General features: G+C 37.8%; 1 protein-coding gene across 2 annotated transcripts in view; it reads left to right on the top strand.

Moving 5' to 3' along the window:
- ATP6V1H (ATPase, H+ transporting, lysosomal 50/57kDa, V1 subunit H) overlaps positions 1-13,458 on the top strand; it is a 41,549-nt gene extending 28,091 nt beyond the window's left edge. For both annotated transcript variants that reach the window (XM_010186804.1, XM_010186803.1), the window contains 2 exons: positions 3,328-3,441; positions 13,398-13,458. In XM_010186804.1, the coding sequence (XP_010185106.1) occupies positions 3,328-3,441; positions 13,398-13,458 (175 nt within the window). The remainder of the gene's footprint in view (positions 1-3,327; positions 3,442-13,397) is intronic.
- The last annotated feature ends 998 nt before the right edge of the window (positions 13,459-14,456 follow it).

Raw genomic sequence — 14,456 nt, 5'->3', positions numbered from 1 at the left:
TGGAGACAAGGCAAGATACCCTCCAATAAAGTGAAAGGTCATAATGCTGCCATAATCTTTGAACAGCTTGCACGCATCTACCCAAATGTGGCATGATGCTTGGGCTTCTGTGGCCATGTGGTTTGTAGACCAAAGCTATGAAGTTGGATGAGTGGATAAACAGGACCTGTATCTCTCTGTCTGTAGTTGGGAAAATGCTTGTGGGACCACAGCTCCATCCAGCTCCCAGGCTGTTAAACCTATTCAGAAGTGCGTCAGCCTTCGAAAGGATCATCATCAAATTACAAGTATCCTAGATACTCTTCTTCTAACCCACCTTTATATGAAATTCTGATACTTCAGCTGCTTTCTGCTGATGGACTTGGCTTATTTAGCTTTGTGTTCTCATGGACAAACTAAAATGCCTCATTCTCTTTTAAATAATTTCCTTTGTAATTCAGTGTATTCTTGCTAAGTATGACTTCAGTTTTGGGACTAAAAGCTTAAAATACCTTAGGACTCTGTGTCGGTTCCCGTGTAAAAGTCCATTTCTTACCATGATGGTTTTTGGTGTTCAGCTGTTCACTGCTCCCACACCTAGTTGGGATTTCACACTCATTGTATGACTCACTCTGAGAATGGATGCTATTTGCTGGCTTAGAAGAAGAGAAATAAAATGTCTTAAATATTTTTGTTTCCTTTAAGTGTTTATCCTCAACTCTTAACTGGATCGTCCTTCAGCCTTCAAAGGCTGCAGAACCTAAAACTTCTTGAGTTTACCTGCTGTACACCTGGAGTTACAGCTCTGGCTAATATTTTCCGTTGTCTGACAAAAGAAAATGTTTTTTAAAACTAAATACTGCCTTTTTGCTTGGCTGTTCTCTAATACTGTCAACCTAAATAGTTTTAACTTGCCTTTAACATTTCTCATTGTGAACCGAATTCTCAAGGCAGTAGCACCATGGGCTTCTCATGAGACTCACCAACATGCATTTTCTGTCACTATAGCAGCAGAAATAAAGTACAGCGTTGGTGTTTGCTGTCACTGAAAATAATTGTAAATTAAACATCAGCTTCCAGTACAACTTCCATGTGCCCCAAGAGCTACTGCTATGTAAGATCAACACTTTCAGTCACCCGAGTGCCATGAACATGGATTTTATGTTTTGCATGTGCAAGAAATTGACACCTAGAGCTATTCCCTTCCTTAGCTCATGATTCAGAAACAGCTTAATTGCTTTCCCTTTTCACCTTGGTCTGCTTTTAGATATTTAGTGTGGAGTTTATATTAATATTTTTTTGCTGTAACAGCTATAACTGTTCACATTTGTCTTCATTTCTTGTTTCCTCTTTCTCCCTTTAAATGGGTCATGTTAAAATCTGCCTTTTCAGCATCCAGAAACTTGTTTGAATTGCCACTGTCTTGGCTCAGTGCACTGTTATTATAGGGAACAGTCCCCGCAGAAGCTGTGCATGTACAGTAACTGGTCTGCTGGGCTCTATTACTGCTGGAAAGTAAGCAGAAGTTCAGGAGAGGGAAAAGTAATGTTTTCAGCAGGTTTGGAGCTTGTAGGAATGGGATACACTGTGAACCTTCCTCACAGTTGCTTACCTTTCGGTGTAAAACGTGGCTGGAAAGTGATTTGTACCAGTAGGCAGTGTTATGCAAGAACGATAACGCTGTTCTTTGACTCTTCATATTCTCAGCTGTAATTTCAGTGATGTACCATTATCTGGAATATTCCATTTCCATTTGTGATTGTAGGATATTAGCTTTTCATTCTGATTCTTTTGTGCTTTTTTCAATTTAATGCCATTTATCTTCCTTTTAATTCCTGAAAATTCAGTGTTTAAGTCAGTCGTGTAGTGAGGAAAAAATTCTTGTTTGTGTTTCATAGTCTTGTCCTTGTGTGCAGTGGTTTTATATTTAACTCATAATTAAAAATGTGAGGCAGCCTAAGGCAGATATAAAGGGCTGTTTGGATTTTTTCTATCTGTTGCATTACTAACAACTTCTTGAATTCTTGGCAAGGATTGTCCAGCTTAAAACAGTTCTGCTTTTCTGAATACATTGCTGTTGGATGCAAAAATTTAAGGATGTTTTAGTACTGCTGGGAAATAGTCTTCCCTGTGGTTTCCACGATGGTGTTGGCTGAGTTATAAAAGGAAATGGGAAATTATCTTTTTCATCGCCACACCATATCTTTATGCAGTTCTGCAGTTTATAAAAGCATATTGTGTTGTGCAGCAATAATGCATTAATTTGGCTGTGAAAAGGACTGTAGGAGAAGCAAACAGCTAATGTGAGCTTAGAGTGGCACCAGGTTAATGGTAATGCAAATGATAGCTTCTTCACAGGATATCATGTTTAACTGCTCAGTGTCCTGTGAGATAACCAGTGTAATAAAAAAAATGCAAGTCAGTGAGTAATCAGTTTATATATTCCTTGCAAACTCTCCCAACTTTTTGATATGACAGACCAAAATGCTGCATGTAGAGAGTCATCCGGATGGTAATACTTTTTCAGGTTTTAAGTCTGTTGCCTTCTGTTTGTGGTTGTGGGTTTATTTTGTTTTTTTTAAAGAAATGATATATTTGTGATATGTGATACAAAGTTTCATCAGTATTTTGTGTGGGATTTGCTGCAGCTATTACAAAGCTATGGCTGACCGCTGTGGTGAACTTTGGAGTGAAAGATGCAGCTCAAGCATGCTGTTCTTCTAGAAATGGTAACTTAGCAGCCAGTTCTGCATCTTGTGCAAGAGCAGCTGTGGCTCTAGTACAGCAAAAAGCATTATGAGGAGTACCAGGTGGCTGGTTTAATAGGTCTTGGTGTGATTACAAGCATTTTTTTCTGGATTAGGCAGTGCTGGACTGGTTTGGGGCTTTATTCTTACAAAAAATGGAGTGACCTGGTTACCAGGGCACTACGTCCTCCTAAATAATAATTGATAGTGCTGTGTTCTCCCAACCCTTTCAAGCCAATGTTGAGTTCTTTAGCAAGCTGGGTGAAGTAAATAACCCTCTCTGAAAAGGGCTCTTTCCTTGATTGTTGTTTATTTAAAAATTTATGGAAGTAGATAGTGGGGAGCAAACAGGAGCCTGATATACTTTCTGATGTTGTGAATTCTTAAAATTAAGTAAATAAAAATCAATAGGTAGTGTGAGATCTGCCTTTGTAGCATGTTAAATAAGATATATATATTAAGACATAAATACTTCTAATAAAATAAGTATTATGTGACTTAATCTTAACCTCTTAATGCTTTGAACATGAAGTGGTTGGATAGGCTAACTTCTCAGAAGCAGAAGTAAAGTAAAGAATACTGTTTCCTTCCTCTCTTTCAGAGTGATTGAACAACTTGGTGGTAAACAGCTGGTAATGAACCACATGCATCATGAAGACCAACAAGTTCGTTATAATGCTCTACTGGCTGTCCAGAAGCTGATGGTTCACAACTGGTATGTGAAGGTTGTTTAACATAGTACTAACAGTAAGAACTATTGGGCTGTGGAGAGAGGATGCAAGACAATAGATTTCTTTAAAGGGGAAGTAACATTTTAACGTGTTAAGGCTGCAGCTCTTAAATGATAGAGCAATCTGATGCCAGTGTGTAAGATCTTAGCTAGTTTTTCTGCATATTTTTGTCGCAGTTAAATTGAGTAGCTTGACCTTGCATGATTGAATGTCACATGAGTAATTCACTCAAAATATGTTTTAACTTATTTAAACTGCTTAATATTTAATACTAGCTGTAATTCAGGCTTGCAAAACTACAGTCTTCAAAATGTTAAGGATGTGTTGTAGGTATTGTAGCAAGTTTACTTAATATTGTCTGAAGGAAACAGTAGCTTGAAGTAGTTTTAAGAGTTGATGCTTCAAGTACTTAACTGGCTGTTGCCTTGCACAATGTGTGCCTGACCATTCTTTTGCATTGTTGTTTTTTGCTTTGGTCCTTTTACCCATTCTACGTTGTTATTTCTCTGTTGCCATTTTAAGGGGTGCAAGTACAAATTTTCTTGAGCTCCTGGTGTAGCAGAAGCTTATGGGCTGGTTGGTTAATTGAGCTTGAAAATCACTCCCTGATTTTCATCAATTGCTGAGAATAGCATTTGAAGTGAGGTTTTTCATTCATTGTTTGTTGATTAATTCTCTGACTAGTTCTCTAATAAATCAACAAAACCCCTGAAGACCCAGTGTGTTCTGCCACAGAACTTGCTGATGGGTGATGCTGCTTTTCCAACAGAGCACAGGACATTTATAATGAAGCATTGAAAGGCTGAAGTTCTGAAAAACTGTAGTGTTCACATAACAACTTTGTATAACCTGCCCAACTAATTAGGTACACTAAGCATAAAGCTTGGAGAGTTGGAAATACTAATTAGGAATTCTTAATCTCTTAATTATGATTTTATCAGAACTTGTATTTCCAATTTGGCACTGCCTTAGAGAAAGATAAAATGAGACAGTACATCTTAGTACATTGGAACACGGATGTTGAGATACAAACAAGTAATTTAATTTTGGACCTAAACAACCTATTATTTCTGAAGATCTTGGAAGTACTTATAACTTCTGTCATTATTTTTCAATTCTGACATAATGTGATCTTTTTAAAAGGCTGAGTAGTGATGACGATAGCAGTGTGAAAATGGTAGGGGAACAAGGTTTATCAAGCACATTTTGACAGGTTCTTTAAGTCACTTACTTGCTGTAAAAGGCTAACAAGACTGACACAGTGCAGGAAGAGGGGACAGGAGCTTTTTATCTTCTGTAAAACAAAGCTAGGGGTTTTTTCCCCTTCTCTTTTGAGGAATATGGGATTTAACTCTTGTGTGTGTTACAAAATCAATTTTATCCTGCTTCCTTCCTCTCTCATTGTGTGGGAACCTTCTATAGCAGAGAAACATGTTTAAAAAGCCTACTATGACAAATCCAGAGTTAACATTCTCTACCTGTGTAAGGAGCACTTCAGTAAATACCACTGAATTTCTCTGTGTGGAGACAGAGACTAAATGTGTGGTCACGTGCAACCTAATTTTGGGGCAGTATTGCATATTGCACTCCACCCTGCTTCTCAGTTTGGTGATATGCTCCCTTTCTCACTAAGCTGTTCTGATGTATTTGAAGTATTCTGAGTATTATAAACTGGCTTATAGCTAAATGGAGATTACAGTGGGGAGGGCTTAATTACTGAGTTTACCTTCTGCGGGGGGACAGGTCCTATTCCATGTGTGTTCTGATGTCTTGAAAGTCTAGTAATAAAAATATAAACCTCTGGTCTCTCTCTAGCACTAACTTCACTGGTAGTAAAAGTTTCCTGGATGTCTAACCTGGCTTTTTCTCTTTTTCAACTAAAGCATACTAATTTAAAAAATATCACATCTGGTCTTGTAGATTTCTTTTTTTAATGGCATGAACATTTCTGTGCTGCGTTTCAGTTTGTGAACACTTATGCTTGAAACTGAAAGAGAGATAGCAATTACAGCTACTTTCAGATCTTCAGAGGTGTCAATAAAAAGGATCTGTTTAAGTAAGTGCCATTTTCAGATTCATATTGTCATCTCTCAAGGAATGTGTTCTTGTCTAATTTTGATTGGAACAAGCCTCTGGGACACATTGTCCTTGGCTTGTGTTTGCCAAAGTAGTGCTCCCCCTGGAATGGACACTAGATAGCTTGAGCTAATGAAATGACATATTGCTTGTAGGTGGAAAGCTTTGTATATATCTGGCTTTTGATGTGTGTCAGGAGCTCTTCTGTTTCTTTTTTCTTGTGTGGGGAGAAGAGAGAGCAGAGTCCCCTGATTTCTGCACAGTGCAGTTCCAGTGTTTACTTAATTACATTTGCTTTGTCATAAGATGGTTTACTTAGCAACTTCAAGGTTTTGCTTATCTTTCTGTTCAGAGCTGGGCAAACAATAACCATTTTCCCTCTTCCTTCCTTGTGTTTTGGAATTCCAGTTATTTCACTCAATGCAATTGATTTTTTTTCTTTGGATTTAGTTGGCATGGAGCAACTCTGTGTTACTGTCTGTGACACATGCATGACAATGTCGGGCATAGGCTCTTCCTAGATCTAGAGGCTAACTGAGGGAAGGATGAGAAAATAAGGGAGAGGATAAGCTCTGCCAAGTTAAGGGTTGGTGCAAGTGTTGTCCCTGAAGCAGCAGAATAAGGAAAACTTTTGGTACCTGAACCGAGATAGTGTCATGGGGCAGCTGAAGTGGCATTCTGCTAAAAACACAGCTGTATCATTAGACTGCTAATAACTCAACTTGGAGACAATTAACTTCTAAGTAATTTGAATAGTTCATTACAGGCTGCTCAACTGGCTTTCCCTTAGGAGTTTTTAAGTCAGGGATAAATGGGGGGAAATCAGACTGTCAGGCATTCTGTCTAATGGTGAAATTGAGTTGGCAAAAGCAGTAACTGCTGTCAGTTTTTCAGATGAGGTAAGTTGAGGTGAAATATTCCTGATACATTTGCATGTTAAATGATCACATACTTGATGAAGCAGGGAGCAAAGGTATCTTTTTAGCATCACTTAACGTCTTTAAAAACACAGGATAAATTACCATTTAATCTCACTTGAACTAACTGGGTTAGTCATGGCACCCTATGCTGATTGTAAAAAACTTATTGGCAGGTGGGGGAGTTTGGCATGGTAATGATGGTGCAGATTTTTTGTGTCCTGTTCAATTTGTACTTTAACTATGTATGAGAAACATCATCTCCTTATTCATTGTCTTTGCTGGTATTCAGAGGCAATACCCAACGTGACCATTTTAGTATTAAGAACTGGTTTTGGGAACCTAATACTGGTTGGAGCAATGTCTTTAATGATACAGACTTGAAAAGAATCAAAGAATTAAGTTATAAAGTGACAGCACTGACATATATCACTTTAAAGAAACCCGGTATGTTAATCTCTACAGATGGAGCACATGCCTTTCATGTGCTTCACGGTACAACGTTTTACTGACATTCAGGGATGGGATGTTGTGACTCAAAGCACCTACAGTTTGAATCCCAAATTCAAAAATCCTTCTGTGAACAATGGAGAGAAGCAGGTTGTTTTTCAGAGCAGTGCAGAGCAGCTTCAGTGCCTGAAGTCGAGCAATGAGAATAATCTTCTGTCTTTAAGATTTGTGAACCTATAGCCTCCTGGCTTCATTCTAAAGGGATTCATTTCAACCTTCTATTACTTCACTAAAATAAGAGCTAGATGAAGAGCCAGGTGAATTCTAGATGCTCTGCATTTCATGTGTAACTTATTTCTAACCTTACTGGTCAATTGGAACATTGTGCGTTAGTTTTTCCCCACTTGCTAATCTTCTGGCCGGATTAGGCCCAAGGTAGTTTGCTCATGGCTCATGTAGTAAATGCAGTGTATTACTTTGTTCTTGTTCTGTCAGCAGCAGTGCAGTTGGGAATTGGGAACCAGAGGCCAGAAATAAGAGAGAATTGTTACAACATCCAGTCTAGCTGAACTGTGCAGAGGTGGATCATGTGTTCTCTTTCTTCATATATAAATGTAAAGTAAAACACAGTGGTTTAACCTCTATAGGTCAGAAGTTCTTCGGTATTCATACAAGTGCTACTGATGAAACTATGATGGATCTGAGTGCAAACTTGTTTATTTTTCCTCTGGCTGAGTCAGGGTAATGGGATTAGCGACCACTGACCAAACTACTGGACTGTTTTGGTCTACTTTTCTGCTTATGCCTTCATAGGGAGCTGCAGTTATCTCTCTGGGGTTTCACATTGTGGTCATGTTTTCTGTCATGAGATCTGCACTGTTTGTAAAATATCCTGTATTTTTTCGAGAGCGTCTTTTTTGCAAATATCAAACATCCTGCTCAGTTTGCATTTTCTTTTTCCAAAGAAATTGTTCACTTTCATGGGCTATGATGAAAAAGCATGTCGTCAAACTAGTACTTTTTTTGGTAGTTTCATTTCTGATTAGTGTTACTTTAAAGATTTGTTTTCCTGATAGGATAACTCAGTTAACCAGTATTTATGTCAGTCATTCTGAAATATTCTGTGCTCTTCAGTGTTGAAAGCATTTTGCTTACTGTTCATTGTGGCAGCTAAGTCTTCTGATTAAATATAAAACCACTTTCAAAACAAGTTGCATGGTTTAGTGAAGTTGGTGGTTCTTAGTTTACAGAATGGCTCTGCGTGTTAGCTCATAGTGCATCTTATAAGTAATGAATGACTTATACATTGTCTCCCTTACAGAAAGGCATATACTTAATTGAGTTTCATAGATTTTTCTTTTAAAATCTAATAAATTGAGTAATAGCCTTGTACTAAGAGCTCATTGATCTGCAATTTCTTTAGAGCTTGTATGCAAAGTTGTGACCTGGAAGTCTAGAATTATTCTTCCAAAAAATGGACAAAACCTCTCTGAAGGGAAACTGCTGAATTGAAAAGGAGGTTCTTGTATTGTCTCAGTCTGAGCACAGGCATTAATTTTGCATTTCACATCAGGAAGGCTATGAACTATGCTATGATTCAGTAATCAGACAATCTGTAGTTGTCTATTAATATTATTGCACTCAACTGAAGGCAGGCTCCCAGTGAGCACTGTTTATAGTTTGTATTGCTACAGTAGACAAATACTTTATAATCTTTAACACATTTCTTTTTCTTGAAATACTTAATAATGCATTAATCTGCTGAGTCAAGGAAGAAAACTGTATTTAGCAAAAAAGTGACAGAGGAGAACTGCACTGTTTTCCGTTGTGGTATCTCTCCAACTAGGGCAGTCCTCTTAGCCCAGCTCTCTAGGAAGATGTCTCTTTTATTTTTTAGAATTTGACTTTTATGGTTCTACTATTTTTGTTTACTTCTGTGAAGAGCAGTGCATGTAATGTAGAAAAAATATATGTATATATTTTGTACATAATATATACAAATACTGTGGTATCATTTCTGATCCAGCAGTATGACATGTTAATATTCTATTTCACTGTCCAAATAATAATTAGCTCCAGATTTGATTTCTGAGCCTGGTTTATTTGTCTCTTTATGTTCTCTGGTGACTTCTGTGGCTCTGTAGCAAGGCAAGTGCATCTGTGGTGTCCGTTCAGGAGCTCTACATGCCTTTCTCCTGGCCAGCGCTAGTGTTAATGTGACACTGCAGGAACCAGCTTCAAGGGAGCTTGTTAGCAGAAAAAAAATCATTTGAGAGTGAAATGAACAGAAAATACTGGATGAGTGCCCTGTGAGAAAGGCAGGCACACACAGGTGACTGGGTTCAAGGGTGGCCGTGCCAGCTTTGTCCCCCACTGGATTAGATGGGGACTTGAGAGACAGTCGCAACTTTGTCCTGGTGTCCTGCAACTGCCTGTCCTGTGACTTTTGTGTTTAACTCTTTGTTGTATCTTTATGACTAGTCTGCGACAGTGTATATTAGCGATGTCTTTTGAGTTGCTTGAGTCGTGTGGCAGACTTTTTATTGCAGCTTTATTACGCTTCTGTCTTCTTTCGTAAGGGGAAGGATTTAAAACTGGCTTTTCATTTTCACTTTCAAAAGCATGGGACTCGAGGTTTATGCTTAGATTGACAAAGACTAATATAAAAATATTGATTTTGCTCTAAGGAAAGCAGACTACCTCTTAGGATCCTCAGTCTGTTAAAACAAGCTAGAAATTATAGATGTTCAAGACATTCAAATATTTTTTTTGATAACACAGTTCTTTAATAAATTGGGTTTAAGCTAAATGTTCTTAAAATAGGAAAATTTCCCCTTCCCTTCCTTCTATGATTCATCTCCTCTTCTTCCCTTACCTGCCAAAAAGAACAATTTTCAACTTTCCTTAAAGGACAGATAAATCTAACTGCACTGGAATTTAGAGTATAACACTAAAAGTAGTAGTTGGTAAACTGCAAGGCTTGTTCCTTTTACCACGTGACTTCTGGAAATCTTTTGTATGTACCTTAAAACTTTCCTGTCTGTCAGAGTTTGCTTGTTGTTGATTGTGGTCCTTTGCCTAATCTGAAAATTAGTATAAAATTTTCAGGTAGGGCCTTGTGCCAGTTTGCAATTCTTTCCTTGATCCATACTTGTTGAATTTGGTGGCTTATGTGTTGGATCAGTTCCTTGTGCCTTTTCCTAAACTACCTTTAAGCATTTTTTGCAATTACCATAACACTTAAGTATATCTCAGCTTAAGGGTGTCGGTGTCTCTCATATGCCAACAAAAGCAATTAAATTAAATGAAGCAACAAATTGGACTAAGGATTAGAGATGCAACAAATTCGTGTATTCGCCTCTAAGTTTCCTTTTCTTGGGAAAGACACTTTGCATACTGCAGAAAACATGTGTTTAAAGATTAGACCTGAAAATGGGAAATCGCTAGTCTGGAAGGGATCTCACCTGGTTATTCTAAATGACTGAAAAGATTAATTTGCAAATGGAAATTACTTGTGCCTCACCCTCAGACTTCTGAGTGACCAAGGAAGTGAGAAAATGTGGTATTTCAAGTTTTGTTGACCTGAGCTTTAGTTGAGAAATGGAGGATTTTGTAGTTACTCCCAAAAGTGATGTGCTGCTCTTGCATGTTTCAATGCTTTCTGCAGTGCAGAGGTAATGCTTTTGTGAGCTAGTAAATTTATACCGAATCATTTCACAACTGAGTGCAGTTAACTGTAAATGCAAGCTTGTCTGGGCCAGCTTCATCTGCGTTGTAATAAGAATGGTTTTATGTTGAAGGAAGTTGGAATGGGGCTAAAACTGACCTTTATAAAGGCCTTTCTGCTCCAGGGGGAGGAAGACAGTTGAGGTGGAGGTCTGTGTTCCAAAGAGCTAAACATGCAAGCTTGAACTTCCAAGGTATTTGGGCCTTTGCTCAATGAACTTTACATCTTGATACTGATGCTGGAGGATGAATTGCCTTCTTGTTCTGTGTTGCATTGTTTCCAGTGCTGATTTCCAGTGCTGATTCCAAGTTAGTGCGACTAGGAACTGTTGCGAACTGTAAAAAATATCCATAGTGTTCACTTCTACAATCCCAGCATGGGGAGTATACCAAAATTATGTGTTTAATTGTAAATCTATCTGTGTGGGAGAGCACAGAGCTTTCCAGATACTTATTGACTTAAGGGAGCACCATTAAGCATGTGGTAACTTTCCTTTCTGGAAAGCAGTTACGGAATAAAGCATTATATGTAAACATGCTTAATATTACTGGACTACTGGTATAGTAAGACTGCACATGAAAATTGTGTTGAGAAAGAAGCTGTCTAAATCCCTCCTATCGGTCTCTTTTACCAGTTCCTCTCATAATCTGTCATAGACCATGCAAGAACTTGTCCTAAGTTAACCAGTGACACTCGGTTGGAAATGATAACCGAACAGGAAATTAACTGGTACTTGTAACAGCAGATGGGATAAGTTTTTTGCGTTTCAGTGGTCCTTAGTGGTGGCTAAAGAAGTAATGGAGTGGGGACAGTATGGGGATTTCACCTGGATTTGCAATGTGACAATGTAGAGAAGTAACTGTAGGGCTGTTCATTTTGTATGGGGAAATGGAGTAAGAGGTTTTTGCTTGTCCCTGGACTTAAACCTCACGCCTGCAAATGAATGACTGAAGTAAAAGGTTTTGTGGGGAAGATAATGTACTGTTTTCTGTATATCCTTACAAGTTGAAGGCACTAAGTGCTGTTAGGGTACTAAGTACCTACAAAATATGATCCTGCTCTGCCTTCTCAGTGAGTTTTGCTGAATATGCTGCACTAATGGTTGGATTTTACTAAGCCTGGAGCATGCATCTGAACCAGTGTAAGCTATGCAGTAGTTGCAGTGTTATGGATTATCAACAATTGATTTCCCTACTCTTAAGTAATTGCGTAGGAATTTCACATTAAAAAAGGTTCATGCATGCTTTAAGATTAATGAAACTTGCAGGCTTGTGATGCTGTGAGCAGAGCCATGTGTGCAGCAAGTGAGCTGAATGAGAGAGCTCATTCCCTTCCTAGCTATCAGCAGCCTCTACCTTGAGGGTGGTAACCCACCTATTATGATCAGGAGTCATTTCTATTGAGTGCAGCCCAAGCATTACCATACTGTTATCCTGTAGCAACACCTGATCATGCTGTGAAGGAAGGTGCTAAGTCATAACATACAGCTGAGCATACAAATGGTGTGTTATTTTTTGTGATGGTGGGGTTTGAAGTTAACATTACACTTCATAAGAATTTTGCTTTTCTAGATACTTTAAAACTGAGAAGTGCTGTTGGGTGGTACAGTTGTGATGCTAAACTTCATTTTGTGATAGTAATTATAATGCATAGGGAATAGGTGTTCAACAGTACACTAAGCTGAAAACTAGCTTTTGAAACAAGCAATAAAAATTAATAAGAACTGATCTTTTTTTTAAGTAAAGCAAAAGTGCATAATCTTAGGTTTGTTTTTGTTTTTTTTCTTTTTTAAAAAGGCTTCATTCTGAACATCATTTCTCTGAACTGCTTCTGGTGTTTAACCTGTGTAGGTTGAAATACCCATGTAGTGAGAAACTGTGGTGCTAAATGTACGATCAGCAGTGGAAAAAGAATGCCTACATTTCACAGGTCCAGAAACATGTCTTTCAGCTGATGCAGCGTACAATTATTGAAGCTTATTTTCTGTAACAAGCAGCAACCCAGATATTACTAAAGACTTCTTTCAGCTTCTTTGTGGTTCTGTGAAGTATTGAGCTGCTTTCACAGGAGACAGTGAAAGACAGAGACATTCACAAGAATTGTGCAGTGTTTTTCCATCAAATTTAGATGTTGTTGCTCAAGGTAAATGCTAAGAATTTGGGGGATGTTAGTTCCAGTGTTGAGAGGACAAGTATAAAGTTATGTAGTGCACTTTAAAACACAGGTGAGGAAAACAGTTTGAAGGAAGTGTTGGTATACAGTGGGCCTGGCTTGCTTTCTTCCTTTTCTTTCTACCAACTTGAATGTAGAGTTCTTCAGTCAGTGTCTGTTTGCCAGCATATGGGTTAAATTGCCAGTGTCTCCATTGGTGTTACTTGTGCTCATGCAGCTGGGTTATGGAAAGAGATCCTTTTAAATACTTTGCTGTAGCCTGTAATACGTGTATTCAGCAAGCAAAATCTGTGGCCTTCGTGGGTGTTCTGTAATAGTTACCAGGAGTTCTGAATATTATCATTGGGCTTCTTCTTTTTCCAAACACTTTTATTTATGCTGGCTTCATACCTTATTTTCAGAGGGACAGATTGTGGATACCTAAAGCCCGTGTACCCTCATGGTCGCTCCAGTTGACTGTCAAATATTAGTAGACATTATTTGAAGGAATAATTCTAGACTTAAAGCTTTTCCCTCTTTCTTTACTTCATACTTCCCACCACTGTCCTGTTCCCCGCTCTCCAGAATGTTTCTCAATCTGATTTTTTGTTTATTTCAGGGAATACCTTGGAAAGCAGTTGCAGTCAGAACAACCTCAAACAGCCACTGCACGGAGCTAAACACATCTGTCATTTCGTGCTTACAACTCCAGTATGTTTGTCTTTAAATTAGTATGAAGGAAACACTGAAATCTCATGGTCTTTGCCCGCTACTAGCGCATAAATTTTCCAGCTTTCCTCTAGTGCTGTTGGCTCAGTAAAAATCTGTTTGTTCGACTTGTTCTGATGATTATGCCTATTAGCTTCCTGTTGTATTCTGAATGTATATGAGGAAATGTGGCTAATATATTGCATTTGTTTTATGTATTTATTCTCATAATAAAGAATGTTATTAAAGGATATTCATTCCATGTTCTCTAATTAGCCTAGAAAAATTGTTCTCTTAGTGGATTATCAGTGTTGTCACGTTCCAAGAAAAGCCAGTAGTCCTTATATGTCTCCAGACAAATTAATAAAGCTTTGGCTTGCTGTTCTGTAGGAAATGCAGTAGCCTGAGAAATGTCGATTATCAGTACCAAAATATATAGCAAGTCTCAAAACAGTGTTAAAATTGTATATAAAAGCAAGTGTATGTTTTTTTGGGGGGTGAGGTACTTCTCTCTTGTCCAGACTTTATAATGTAGTCTCTGACATGAGAAAATAAACACTTTAATTAACTTTGATACACTTAAGATATTAGTTAAGCTGTATAACATCAAGGTTAAGGCTGTAGATCAGAGATCAAGTTATTTTTTTTAATTTAATAACACATGTGCAGTAACTGATGAACTTGGAATTTCATGGATTATTTTTGTTATTGAAAATACTTAGAGTTCTGATGTCATTCTAAAATCTATTGTATTTCCTTTATATTGAGCCAAATAATTTGGCTATCAGTCTTTTTTGTGATTTGTAGCTCCTGGTAGTAAAAAAGATGTAAGCATCAATAAATCAAAGGTGATATTGGATTGGCATGTGAAAACAGTCTTGCTATGTATATATGTGTGTGTATATATATATATATATGTATGTATGTGTAAGCATGAGATTGATACTTGCAACACTAAGTGGTTAATATT

Source organism: Mesitornis unicolor, unplaced genomic scaffold (assembly GCF_000695765.1).
Source record: "Mesitornis unicolor isolate BGI_N332 unplaced genomic scaffold, ASM69576v1 scaffold8976, whole genome shotgun sequence".
NCBI classification, from domain to species: Eukaryota; Metazoa; Chordata; class Aves; order Mesitornithiformes; family Mesitornithidae; genus Mesitornis; species Mesitornis unicolor.
The sequence above is the reverse complement of the archived record's forward strand: the minus strand, read 5'-3'. Positions and strand labels throughout refer to the sequence as shown.